The 13,731-nt window shown below is 38.2% G+C and overlaps 1 protein-coding gene across 2 annotated transcripts; it reads right to left on the reverse strand.

Moving 5' to 3' along the window:
• Positions 1-2,109: 2,109 nt before the first annotated feature.
• On the reverse strand, positions 2,110-13,312 carry gaa (alpha glucosidase). Of its 2 annotated transcripts, none has more exons than XM_027141407.2 (20): positions 13,184-13,312; positions 11,694-12,281; positions 10,842-10,993; positions 10,512-10,677; positions 10,341-10,437; positions 10,133-10,252; positions 9,919-10,037; positions 9,318-9,449; positions 8,436-8,546; positions 7,539-7,652; positions 7,274-7,358; positions 7,079-7,196; positions 6,532-6,665; positions 5,602-5,753; positions 4,328-4,476; positions 4,066-4,207; positions 3,854-3,952; positions 3,592-3,756; positions 2,649-2,801; positions 2,110-2,345 (listed from the first exon to the last, which is right to left on the reverse strand). In XM_027141407.2, exons 2-20 carry the CDS (start codon positions 12,225-12,227, stop codon positions 2,283-2,285), a joined length of 2,805 nt encoding a protein of 934 aa, XP_026997208.1. In that variant the 5' UTR covers positions 12,228-12,281; positions 13,184-13,312; the 3' UTR covers positions 2,110-2,282. The 2 variants fall into 2 exon arrangements, with proteins under 2 accessions (XP_026997208.1, XP_026997206.1); XM_027141405.2 differs by having other exon boundaries at positions 13,122-13,237.
• Positions 13,313-13,731: the final 419 nt, after the last annotated feature.

Below are 13,731 nucleotides of genomic sequence, written 5' to 3' on the forward strand. Positions count from 1 at the left end.
GGGGTTTCTGTAATCAAATTTATCTGATGTGTACAAGTGATTGTCCCAAATCAGCGCCCTTTAATTCCTTACACCAAGTGGTTTGTGATTTTGGTCATAATATAATGGATAATATATAATAGGACAGCTAACAACTAGGGAGGGTGAAGTCTCACATGCTCCCTTCAAGTCATATGACGCCAGCCAAATGCATCTGTGTGACCTTCTGTGACGCTCTGTGTAACCATTTCTTGCATAGATATGTGCTCACAAACACTTATCAGTCACTTCTAAGTGACTGATACATGAGAGAGAGAGAGAGAGAGAGAGAGAGAGAGAGAGAGAGAGAGAGAGAGAGAGAGAGAATGTCAAACCTCTGAACCTGAACCACTGACAATTTTGCCTTACCTGAGTTCAATATCCATCCATCCATCCATGCATCCATTTATTCATTCATTCATTCATTCACATTATTGGGGAAAATTAGTTAGGCACAAGGCAGGAAAACATCCTGGATGGGATTCCAGTCTAACACACACTCACACACACACACACACACACACACACACACACACACACACACACACACACACACACACACACACACAGGAAAGGTCAGAAGAACCAGTCACCCACAATTCACTATGCAAATACTCTTGCAAATATCCAACTATGCATATAATAGAGTTATGACCATGTGACCAGATAGTCATACAGTGAGATGGAGAGGATGAGCTGAAGCAGAGATGAAACCAGCAGTATGCCAGTGACTGATTTTCTGACATCAAATATAGGAATAAATGTTTTTTTTTTTCCTTTTTTTTATCTTAAAATCCAATTTTTCTTGTAGTTTGAGAATCTCAGTGTGCTTTATTTGATCATGTTTGTCTTGTGTAAGCTCACAGATACAATATAATTTAGACATGTCCGTTTATCAAATACTGTTGTGAGTCATTTGAACAGCACTACAGTTTTTCATACTTTGGATGATTTGGAGCGAGCAAGCTGTTTAGCTCAGCAAATCACCAAACGACCAAATGATTTCAGCTCTTCAGGAAGTTTAAGGAAAGAACAAGAGACATACAATGAATGTTGTGAATGTGTATTCTGTTATATAGTTATATTTTTGAGCAGCCACTCACTTGTGAGTACCACTGATGTTTCACTTTGTACACCTTATTTATGTGTTTATCTTAGCCAATCATTTGGCATTTCTATGATACAAAATCATGCAGATGCAGGTCTAGAACTCTCTACGCAACCTTTGGCCATGGCTCGCAACCTTGGGGAACTGTCCTGGCAATGAAATGGTGGAATGAACTTCTAGATGTCTGAACAGCTAAATCACTGACTATCTTCAAATGACGGGTACCTCTTCCTGAAATGCTTAAACTAGCACTTATTTTCCCTGTGTATAGACTGTAACTTGTAATGTATTCACCGATTTAGACTTCCAAGCACTTTTGTACGTCACTCTGTATAAGCACGTCTGCCAAATGCCAGAAATGTAAATGTGGAACTTCAAGTTAATGTTTGCATCAAACATCAGAATGGGGAAGAACATGAATGAATGTTGGGAACAGAAAGGATGGTTTGAGTATTTCAAAACGTTTCCTGAGATTTTAATCCATAGAACTGATTCTATAGAGAGACAGAGAGGAGACTGGCTACATTTGGTTAAGGCTGAAAGGAAGGCTACTGCAACTTAAATAAGTGTCCTTTAAAACCACAGTGACCTGAAAAGCATAATGCACATCAAGCCTTGAAGAGTTTGGGCTACAACAACAGACTTCACAGAAAAGTGGGCACAGTATAACGCAGGACAGCTGAAGATTGGAAAAGATCAGGTGATGTTTCTCAGCCCTTGACTTTAGGTTCATTTGTAACCATTTGTACACAGTTTAGTGAATGGTAGGAAAAGGATTGATAAACTTCCTGGCTTATGTGATGAAAAGTTATAAAATAAACAATAAGATATTGGTGCCTGAGATGGGCCATTTTTTCCCCCTGCAAGTCAAAGAAGTACTCAATCATTTATATATATATATAAATATATATTATATATTTATTGGATATAGCTTGACTTAAAATCCTAACAAAGTTTTTTGTAGACAAATAGAATACGCACTGTAGAAATATATGTAAACTTTATTGAGTATATCAAAAACTTTATTTAGAATGCAAAACCACTACAGATCCAGTGCAGTTTTTATGTGACGTGGCATTTCGCATCATTTAACAAAATCTTACAGACACATTGACAGTTATTTCCTTATCCAGCTTAGAGAAGAGCAGGAATTTCCTTAAATCCACTGCACCATGAACGTCTCTGATATCAGCATGGCCAGATTCGACACTGTAAGGACCTACACACATACAAAATCCAGCATTAATATAGATGTGTATGTTTACCCAGTGCACATTTGTAAAGGACCACCAATAATCTTAAATGATCTGATTTAGAAAATCAAGGAAACCACCTTGTATATTTAAAACAGATGTGCAAAAAAACTCAAAATATATGAATTAATATATACACAATAACACCAAGATGTTAACAGATTTTAGAGTTATGACTTTTTCCTGCACTGTCCATTTCATCAATAATGTTGCTGTACTGTAGTAGCATTATAAATTACTCCTCTGGAGCGTTCATGTAGATGCTTTACCTTGGTGTCTGTGGTGTAAGAGAAATCCTTCACTCGCTTCCCATTAGCCCACACTCCTGTAGGAGGTGTTGAAACTCCAAACACACGCACTTCTCCCACAACTAAACCATCCAGAGCTCCATTCACTTTTAATGGCTCACCCACCAGCCGTGACTAGAGTGCAATTAAAGTCATAAAACCATAAAGTTTAGTGCTTCTTTAAACAACAACATGAATAACCACATGTAATTGTCATTAAGCAACAAAATGGTCACGTTCCAGCAAACATAGTGACACAAGAACAAACCACGTGCGGTTTACTTTCCGTTCATTTGCTTGTTATCTGCTGCTCTAATTACTCTGATTGAACTTCCTTGCTGTTCAAACTAGTAACAAATCTGCAGTTTCTTTGCTTATATTCACTACAATTAAGCTTAAAAAAAAAAAAAGTATCCGAATTCCAAAATGTAAAATTACACGGTAATTAAATAATATTTATTGTTTTGACTTTTATAAACTCTTCACTGATTTTAATCAAGAAAATAGTGTAGTAAAATATTACATTTAAAAGCAATAAAAAAATATTTTATATTTATTAGGGCTGTGAAATAATTAATTAATATTAATAATGTAAAATATAAAAATGTTCATTAAAGACACTCTGTGGCTCAGTGGTTAAGGTGTTGGGCTACTGATCGGAAGGTCATGGGTTCGAACCCCAGATCCACCAAGCTGCCACTCTGGGCCCCTGCGCAAGGCCCTTAACCCTCAGAAAGAAGGGGAAAGGTATTTATCGGCACATATTTTTAAATGCTACAAGGTTTAAAAAAAAGCCTATTTTTCAAGGTTTTCCAGTGACTTAATCTAAAAAAAAAAAATCTAAAAAGAATTTAATAATTCACGCACTTCGAGCACCTTTGTACAACCCTGAATGCATCACTTTAAATTTTAAACACAGCCATACCTGTCCTGCCGTGAAGATAACATAAGAGTAATCTCCAAGCTCAAATGTGCCTAGGCTTTCCCCATCATCCCAGAACAGCTCCCCCTTAGCTCTGCCCTGTGAGCAGAGCGCCACCGTCAGGAGGAAGGGGTTACTGCGTGAGGCTGAAGTCGTCAATGCAGGCACCTGAGTAAATAACCATCAGCACATGAAGGAAATATATGTGATGCTAACAGCGCTCATGTTTAAACATGTTTTGTTGCACATGTATGGAGTGAAGTACCTGTTGTGGAATAATATATCCTCCTCTGACGTGGATGTTGATAGTATCTAGTGGAGCTGGAAGGAGCAGGTACTGGCCCTTGCTGTTGTAGGCCTGTCCCTGTAATATAGCACAGGATGAGATGAGGACATGAGTGCTTTTACTACAGATTAGAGATGTGATATATATGCAAAAATGTATGAGCAGGCATAGTAGATTAGATTAGGGTTTACATTGTTTAAACTGTACCACATCGCAGGGGGGAGATAAGCTGCCAAATCTACAACTCCTGGTTCCAGGACTGGACTGACGAGCAGAGAGCTCCCCCACAGGAACTGTCTATCTATCGTCACACTGTTTGGATCTGATGGGAATCTGGGAAGAAGCAGAAGGATTGTTGTCAGTAAAATTAACATTCTAGCAAATAAGTCATCTTGGGTAAATGAACGTGCTGATTTGACTACAAGTTGTTTATGTAGGATCTGAGCTCCATACTCCATAAAGAGGGGTCTTGCTACAGTGCTGGCTGAGGTGTGAGCATGGTGGAAGAGTGTGTACAGGAAGGGCAGAAGAGAGTATCTCAGCATCATCGCATTCCTCATAGCGGCTTGGGCCTCCTGTCCAAATACGTAAGGCTCCTGGGGCTGGGATACACACAAAACAAAACAATACATCTTTTCACACCTGGGTTATCGTCATTTTAAACCCTGCTTTTAATCCTGAGTAGAGAAACAGTTCACACTTGTAATTTATTACAGGGCTTAGCACTGCTTTTTACACAGGTTATAAAATCCTGCTTCAAAGCATGGTTAGAAGGAAATAGTGTGGTTTTAAGAGTTTACACTTAGATGCTTAGCAAAAGAAATTCCACAGCCTAAATCTTAGAGCACATGAAAACCAGGATGTATCAACACTGGTGGACAGCGTCAGGTGGAAAAACACTGAACATCACAGAAACGTGCGCCCTAGAGAAGAGGAAAGACCCGACAAAATGAAAGGGCAAAAAAGATTAGAAAGCTGTAACACCTGCTCAGACGCAGAAAGGCAGACCTACTTTTTTTCTCTCTCACTTATGTGAAAACAAGGAAATGCTGTTATTTAAATCAGGTTCAATACGCAACTCAGAACATTATCCCAGGATTTAGGTATGTGCGGGGTGAAGTCAGATTAATTGTTAACCCCTGTGTAAAGTTTGAGCAGTGTGAAATGTGAAACGAGGGACTCAGGGTTCATTATTTGTAATTAAAGTGTGAAAAGAACTAATGAATACACACGTACATGGTTTCTAATGAAATGAAAGGGTTTACGAATTTCTATAGTGGAGTCTTATAGCACAGTGTTTAACTATCGTTATACAACTATATCACATACCCACAGGAAACTACTCAGGCAAAAACAGCTACAGGATTGTAGGGAGCGTGGTGTTTATTGCAGGGGACTCAAAAAAAAAATTGAGATGGCACACAGCCTGCAGTGCATGTCGTTGAACTGGGGAGGAAACCGGAGTACCCAGAGGAAACCCCCGAATCACAGAGACAACATACAATCTCCACACACAAGACAGAGTCAAGGATGAAACCCCCAACCCTGGAGGTGTGAGTCAAACCCTGCTCGGCTTCACTGAGTCAGACGTCACACAGCATGAGTTACAGTTTCCACATGTATAATACAACACAGTATATAACATGGAGGGGATATGGTTACAAAGTGCTAACCTAAAAAGGTCAAAGTGGACTAATTTGTGCGGTGGTGTATGTTTTGGATCTCACAGCATTAGGTCTGTCATTGTGGTTCCTCATGAATGGATAGAAGGCACCCAGCTGAGTCCAGCGCACACACAGCTCCTCATTAGTGTCGCCTTCAAATCCACACACGTCTGCCCCGACCAGAGGAACTCCATATAGTCCAAACAGCAGCACAGCTACATCACACACACACACACACACACACACACACACACACACACACACACACACACACACACACACACACACACACACACATAAAGACACAGACATGGTTTGGGATTCTGCAACTCAGATTAAAGGGGTTTTTAATGAGGAACATGTAAAAATATTCATCATTCTGAGATGACTGATAATTACTTACAGAGCAACAAGGAAGGCAAAAAACGAAATCTTTTATCTCTTAAACATGAAGTGAGGACTAAAATGCTTTTATAGTAACATTATCACTGAGTGGATGATGCAATAAATTTGGTTATTTTCCTACATCAGTATTTCTCAATCTATATTATTCCTTTTATTCAACAAAATCTTGACAACAGTATTTTTTTATGTTATTTGGTGTCTTTATTATAATGTTAAAAAAAACAAAAAACTGTGTGCTATAGAAAATGAATCAATGATACTCTGACCAATCCGAATCAAGCATTCAAATGCTATGTGGTATATGTAAATGTATTACTCAGCACTTTTGTTTAGCTGACACTGCTAGCTAACGTGTATACACATTGTACGCATTATAAAAATGTCTTCTGATAATACATGATAGAGATGAGTGCAAAAGTTTGACTACTGGGAAAATAAATACAACCCAATTTTACAATCTTATTCTTAAAATAAAATCATTCACATAAACTTATAATAAAAAACGGTTGAGCCAAAAGTCCAAACCCTGCACTTAACAGTATTTCTGCCATATTATCTAGCAGTACAAAGCTTTTCATTGTGTCTCACCAGGGACAGAGTATCGCAGCTGCTCCCAGTCACTACGCACATCTCCTGTCCAGTGACCTGAGAAACGGCCCAGTCCAGGGAAAGAGGAGCGGGAGAGTACGAACGGCCGAGTGCCTCTCACTTTCAGTAATGCACTGAAAAAAAACATGACAATCAATCAATAACCACACTTGCTTTACAAATTCAAATTTATTTGCTTGACAAATGTGGAAAAAAAAACATACATTGACTTACAAACCCTCAATTAGAGCCTCCAGGATTTAGCTTTTTTTTTTTTTTACTGTTGCTGCCATAAATGTTTGATTTTATAGTGTGTTTTTTTGTGTTTGTTTTTTACATGTGATGCAAAAGACACATTTAATTATTTTCTCTATTCATGTTTGAATCAAAGCTGGCTTTGGCTGAATGTGCATCACGACGATGCAAGCTCCTCCACATATCACAGAGATTTTGCATAAATTTCTGTGACTGCAAAATCTCATATTACTGGAGGAACTGATTGTTGGTCATTTTTCACATCGTTAAGCCGAGTAACACCATGTCTGACCTGTAGGTGGCAATAGCCTCAGTGAGTCCGTACAGATTGTGCAGGTTGTAATGAGAAGACAGCGCTTGTTGACTGGTCATACACACAGTGCCTGAGTTTAACTGACCTCCTAGAACATCTGAGAAGCACATATATAATCTTCTATACTAGTCATACACTGTTATCATTGAGATAAAGACTAAAAAAAAAGCTGACCTGGAGTATAAGGTGGATTATCTAGGTCCGTGTCTGGGCATCCGTGCACCGAGCCGTGAACGAAGTTAGCAGGTTCGTTCATATCCTGTTGATGTATTGTGACAGGAAGACAGATTACAAGCAACACGGAGAGCTACCACATTATAGTTTAGCCTTTTTAACCCTTTTAGTCAAACCATACGTACGTATAAATGTATACACAAAAAACTGCACAATCAAAGAGAAAAGCGGACTCTGGGTAATGAAATTGTGAAATCAGACTCACTATCCAAAGGCCATCAAATGACACATTGGCATAGAAGTCTCTGATGCACTCTTCCCACCAGGACACTGTATCGGGATTAGTAAAGTCTGGGAATGCTGTTGGACCAGGCCATACCTGACACACACGCATACACACACACACACACACACACACACACACACACACACACACACACACACACACACACACACGCACACAAACAAAACAAACAAAAAACAAACAAACAAAAAAAACACATAAATATACATAAATGCGTGTTAAGCCTTAAATTATCACATACATTCTGGTGCAGTAAATCAGTAAGACTTTAAAAGTAAAGTAAACGTTTTTACAAATTCATGCATTTCATTCCATTATGCATTATTAAAATGTTAATAGGTATTCAACATGTTTTAAAGAGATTAGTCTGCAATGTTAATGTCAATGTTCCTGCAATGATTAAGGAATAAAACACCACAGGATTTGCTGTATCGTAATATAATAAGATTGATAATTGGGGAATGAGATATTGTATGTTTTCTCTGTTTATATGTACTGTTTAAGATTTCATTTTGTTTTTATACATTTAATATAGCAGAACATTTATTCATGTTATAAGAGATATACGATAAAAAAAAGTTCCTTCACTGTAGAAGACATACTTATAACAAACTGTTACCATAGAAACCAGTACATTTAAATAAGCAAATTAATATGCATCAGTGATCTGAATATTAACACCTTCTGACCCATATGAGGAAAAATATTAAGATTTCTTTTGAGAAAGAAAGATGCTGCATCTCAAGGCTATACAATTCTTGCATCTCAAGACTATACAACAACTAACATCATGGAAATATTTTTACAATATGTATTTGAAATTCTTTTCTCTTTGGGTTTTATGGGATAAGCACCCACCTTTCCAATGAGCGTCTGTCCTGTCAGGTTTTTGATGAAAACACCCCGCTGTTCTCCGTCATCAAATGGTTTGTATGAACCTGGAGGACCTGTACTACTGATGCCTGGATCCTAAAACAAAACCACACACTGCTGTTTTATACATACATACATATATATATATATATATATATATATATATATATATATATATATATATATATATATATATATATATATATATATATATATACACACACACACACACACACACACACACACAGTCTTTGAGCCATATACTGTAGAACTATATGGCCAGCCGTGCCGATATTTAGTACAATCACATCACATTCTAATTAATACAGAGTAAGTGACATTTCAGACACAGTGTGCTCAAACATCCTGTTTATTTTAGTCAAAGTAGATCCTGAAAAAGCTAGACTTCATCGAGCTGATTAGGAACCTTGTGTTGGTTAGTACGTTCCTGCTAAAAGGTGCTTCTGGGCAAAAATGGGTATCCCTTCTTCCTTTTCATCATCAACTGACCAACTTTCGTATCTTACGCCAAAACTTCTACTCCTAAAAAGCATTGTTTGCTGTGTCCACTGATAATATCGCTAACCCAACTGAAGTAAGTGTTTTAAACCTGTAGAATTTCACATCCGAGTGATAAATACAGTGAAACATTCCAGTGTGGTTACAGGACATATAGACATTCTTGAAATGTGGCCAATCAAATGTATGGACTGGACCAAATGTTGTATAAAAAATATATACATTTAAAAACTTTAAATGCACCTTACCTTGTAGCAAACGACTTTATAAAGACAGGCTATATACTGTGAAGCCCATATCTAATTTAATTTAATACAAATCCTATTCAGATGCAACAATCCCACTTACCAAAATAAGCACATACTTCAGGCCCTGCTCATGGAACTCTTGCACCATCTCAGGCAAGTCTCCAAACCTCCGAGGGTCAAAGGTGAAGACTCGCTTCTTGTCGGCATAATCTAGATCATTCCACTGCACGTCCTAATGACACACAGGTTTAAACTGTTATTCCATATACCGACACTGTAGGAATTCCTGAAACATTTGGAAATAGTAAGTTTTCCCTTATTAACCTTTTAACTCTTTTTTACCAGAGGCCAAAAATAGAATTGCTGCCTGTTTTGATGTGCACATGTCCAGCATTAAAGGTCATTGAAATGTCACACTGCTCAGTGGAAAGTAATGACTCATGAAAGTAGGGTTTAAGAATTTCCTGTTTTTCATACTGTAGGTATTTCTGTTTTTACCTATATTATCAACATTTTCATTAAAATTAATTGTTTAGAAGCATCTAATAATTCCGTGTAAGGATATTCGGATCAGATTTAAAAAGATCTCACGCTGAAAGCCAATAGCGTTCTGACAAAATTTTATATCAGACTTGCAATGATAAGATAATTAATTTACTTAAACTGATTGAAAATGTTCGATAAGTCTATAGGTTACATACGAGAGGAAACTGGGCTTGCTGCATCCGCTGCACTACAGCTCTAGTCATGTTGGTGGAGGTGTAGCCCCATCGGCAGAGGTGGAACCCCAGAGACCAATAAGGTGGCATCATAGGATAACCTTGGGATGATAGGATGACATTATAAGAAAGTCATAAACCTTAGCTAGGATTCTGTGTTGAAAAGCAGTTCAGATGAAAGTTAAACGCTTCACACCAATAACCTCATGGTACTGCTGGACTACACTCTGTGGATCAGGGCCTACAAAGATGTAAATATCCAGAATTCCTCCAATAGTCACCCAGGTCAGGGCTGGCATGGGCTGCAGTGCTACTTCTACACAGACACACAGGAGAATAAATATAACTCATGGAATACATTATAGAAAAAAAAAGTATTTAAACTTAAAGGGTCTACTGCTTACCCATGGCATTGCTGTTAAGAAAGAAAATACCATAAGCCTGACCATCACCCTCCTGAACTAAGCAGAATGGATGGGAGCCATAAAGGTTGGCATCACTCTGCAAATAGACAAATATTGGATAAATATTGAAAGAACACTTTTAAATCAGAGCCATAATGGTAAAATACCTACATGTGGTGCCATATCTCTGTTCCACAAAGTGACAGAAGTCCAGTTGAGATCCAGCGTCAGGTCTGTGTAGTGCTCCCCAAATCCAGAGATGAAAGTAGATGCCAGAGAAGTGGAGAGCTGCAGGTACTGGTCTGCAAACAGGAGCGGTGCTACAGCAGTGTTCAGTCTAACGTGCACATATCACACAATAAGACCTGAACATTGTACTCGTGAAACTTAATGTCAATGAATTAGTGTTATTTATATCAGTACATGAGGTAGTCCTATTGTTTATTCATTTGTCCTGAATGAAACAATAAAATTTGTATAAAAAATATCTAGCACACTCACAGAACTCGACCATTGGACCTGCGACGAACCACAAAGCTGAATGGGTCCGGATCAAATTCCACATCATAGAGGAAGTCTTGTGGGGATGTCTGTCTACTAGATGACATTGCAACAAAGGGAACTTCATATCGAGTTGATGAGGGATCCTTCAGCTGTTATTTGAAAAATAATTTAGCATTTTAATAATGCACCTGTTCTATATTTCAGAGTACAGCTTTCACGAACATGGAGTGGCCAGTGGGGAACTCCAAGGTTGCAACCTCATAGCTCAAGTGTGCTCAAGTGCTCTGGTTTGATTCTGAACTTGGGTTACCCTCTGTATGGTGTTTTGACCTTCCTCCCTCTGGATTTCTCCCATGTTCTCAGGTTTCCTCCAACCTCCCAAAAAAACATACCAGGAGGTTAACCAGCTACTAGGAATGTGTGGACTTTGATAGACTACAAACCAACTTATACCCAGTGTTGCCAGGATAGGCTCTGTATCCACAAAGACCCTTAAACTAATCAATCAGGAAATAGGAAGTACAATGTTTACTGTTAATTATTCATTCTTCTTTAGTAAATCTTTTATCCTGATCTGGGACATGGTAGGTTTGAAGACAACCTGTTTACCAGCATGCTTTTGGAGGGGATGAAGGAAACGCAGAAAGACCAACAACAAAGCAACACAGGAAGAGCATGTAAACAAAGAGCACATACAAAACCCTGGAAGTGGCTGCTTTTCTTTTTACTCCTCATTTACCACTCATGTCTATTTGCTAATTATGTATGTACAGTTCATTTTGTGCTCTGTGAACACGAAGAAAAATAAGTATTTGTTTATGCATTGGCCAATCCATCTCAGCTACTTACAGTAAGGTGTAAGCGGCCTGCATCCTCCTTCATCACTTCAAGCTGCAGAGTGGAGATGTCTTGAGGCAGGTAAGATGGTATGACTCGAGTAAGGGTGGCTGATTGACCTCTAGGTGTGGGAGAAAGCGGTCCCATTCTGTAGCCAGGATATGATGCAGGGTAGAAGCACCATGGTGGCCCACTATACTCAGATTGTAATAGGGGGAAATAGCAGCAGCCTCGTTCCTCACACTCTGCCCTAGAAACGGTTCTATCACGAGCACAATCAAAGCGCATTTCCACAAGAAGTTTGCAGTCCCTTCCAGCAGCAGTGGAGTGGTTTGGTAAGTCACTTGCATTTATATTATTTGAAATGTTCCTGATGTCGCTCTTGAAGAGATCTCTGGTCATTGGCACTGTTGGTGGTATTAACCCTGGAGATGATGAAACTCTTACAGTTGATGTTTGGTGTAGATACAACTGGCTAATCAACATGCATGACACTGCCAGAGTTAAAAGAATATAAGTTGAATGTGAGATCTCAAATGGATTCATGGTTATTCCAAGAGGTTCTTCAGGCTCCCTAGACTTTTGTGATCTTCCAGGAATCTAACATAAAGACAGTGAAGAAAGAGATTCTGTTAGAAAGACAGTTTAGGCTTTTTGAGTCTGATCTGCAGTATAGGCATGTATAACATGTATATAGGCATGTATATAGGCATGTATAACATGTATATAGGCATGTATAGCATGTATATAGGCATGTATAACATGTATATAGGCATGTATAACATGTATATAGGCATGTATAGCATGTAAATAGGCATGTATAACATGTATAGCATGTATATAGGCATGTATAGCATGTATATAGGCATGTATAGCATGTATATAGGCATGTATAGCATGTATATAGGCATGTATAACATGTATATAGGCATGTATAACATGTATATAGGCATGTATAACATGTATATAGGCATGTATAGCATGTATATAGGCATGTATAACATGTATAGCATGTATATAGGCATGTATAGCATGTATATAGGCATGTATAACATGTATAGCATGTATATAGGCATGTATAGCATGTATATAGGCATGTATAGCATGTATAGCATGTATATAGGCATGTATAACATGTATAGCATGTATAACATGTATATAGGCATGTATAGCATGTATATAGGCATGTATAGCATGTATATAGGCATGTATAGCATGTATATAGGCATGTATAACTCAGAAGCCCCTCTCTCACAGCTACAGAGAGAAAACAGATGATTTCCGTTACTCATCTCTTCCCTAACGTTGAAAACGGAACTCAGAAATACCGGAACAGGGTCACATACACACTCAAATATCAATAATACAAACAGGACAGAGCGTGCAAAACACACAGCGCTGCTTTACAACGGGACACTTATCCTAAATCTACGCACTTACCAAAGTGCGCATGAGAGAAATTAAGAGAAATGGCGTGAAGCGCAACAGTTACTTTGACATACTTGAACATGGTGGCAGATCCCAGCAAAAAGTGCATCAAGAGTTGCCAGATACGTAATATATCCATCAACAGATCGAGGGTATTAAGAAATAACCCAGCACCCGATCGCCTGAATTTTATATACTGCTTTAAACACTATTCAATATTGTGGAATGTCTATAAGATTGCTATGTTATAGCTGCCATAAACGGGTTTTCCTTTACCAACTTCTTTTACAAAGACCGGACGTGAAATAAAATTTCCCTACATATTGCTTCTTTATATAAATGATAACACACATTAATTTTCTAAATAACAAGATATGTTTTGTGTTATTTTCATATATTCCATATATATACTACAGCTTTTTATTTGTAAAACTTCAACTACTCGAAGACTTAATCAAAACCCAATTCGGCGGGATAAAACTTCAGATCTGGCAACACCGTCCAGGACCCACCCGTGGCGTTTTTAAGCCTACCCGTTTGCGACCGAATCCAATTCACGAACTGTGATTGGTTTTTAATTTAGCTGACGCGCTCCCCGTAATGCTTCTCAATGTGAAGTGTT

Source organism: Tachysurus fulvidraco, chromosome 15 (genome assembly GCF_022655615.1).
Source record: "Tachysurus fulvidraco isolate hzauxx_2018 chromosome 15, HZAU_PFXX_2.0, whole genome shotgun sequence".
Classification (NCBI taxonomy): Eukaryota; Metazoa; Chordata; class Actinopteri; order Siluriformes; family Bagridae; genus Tachysurus; species Tachysurus fulvidraco.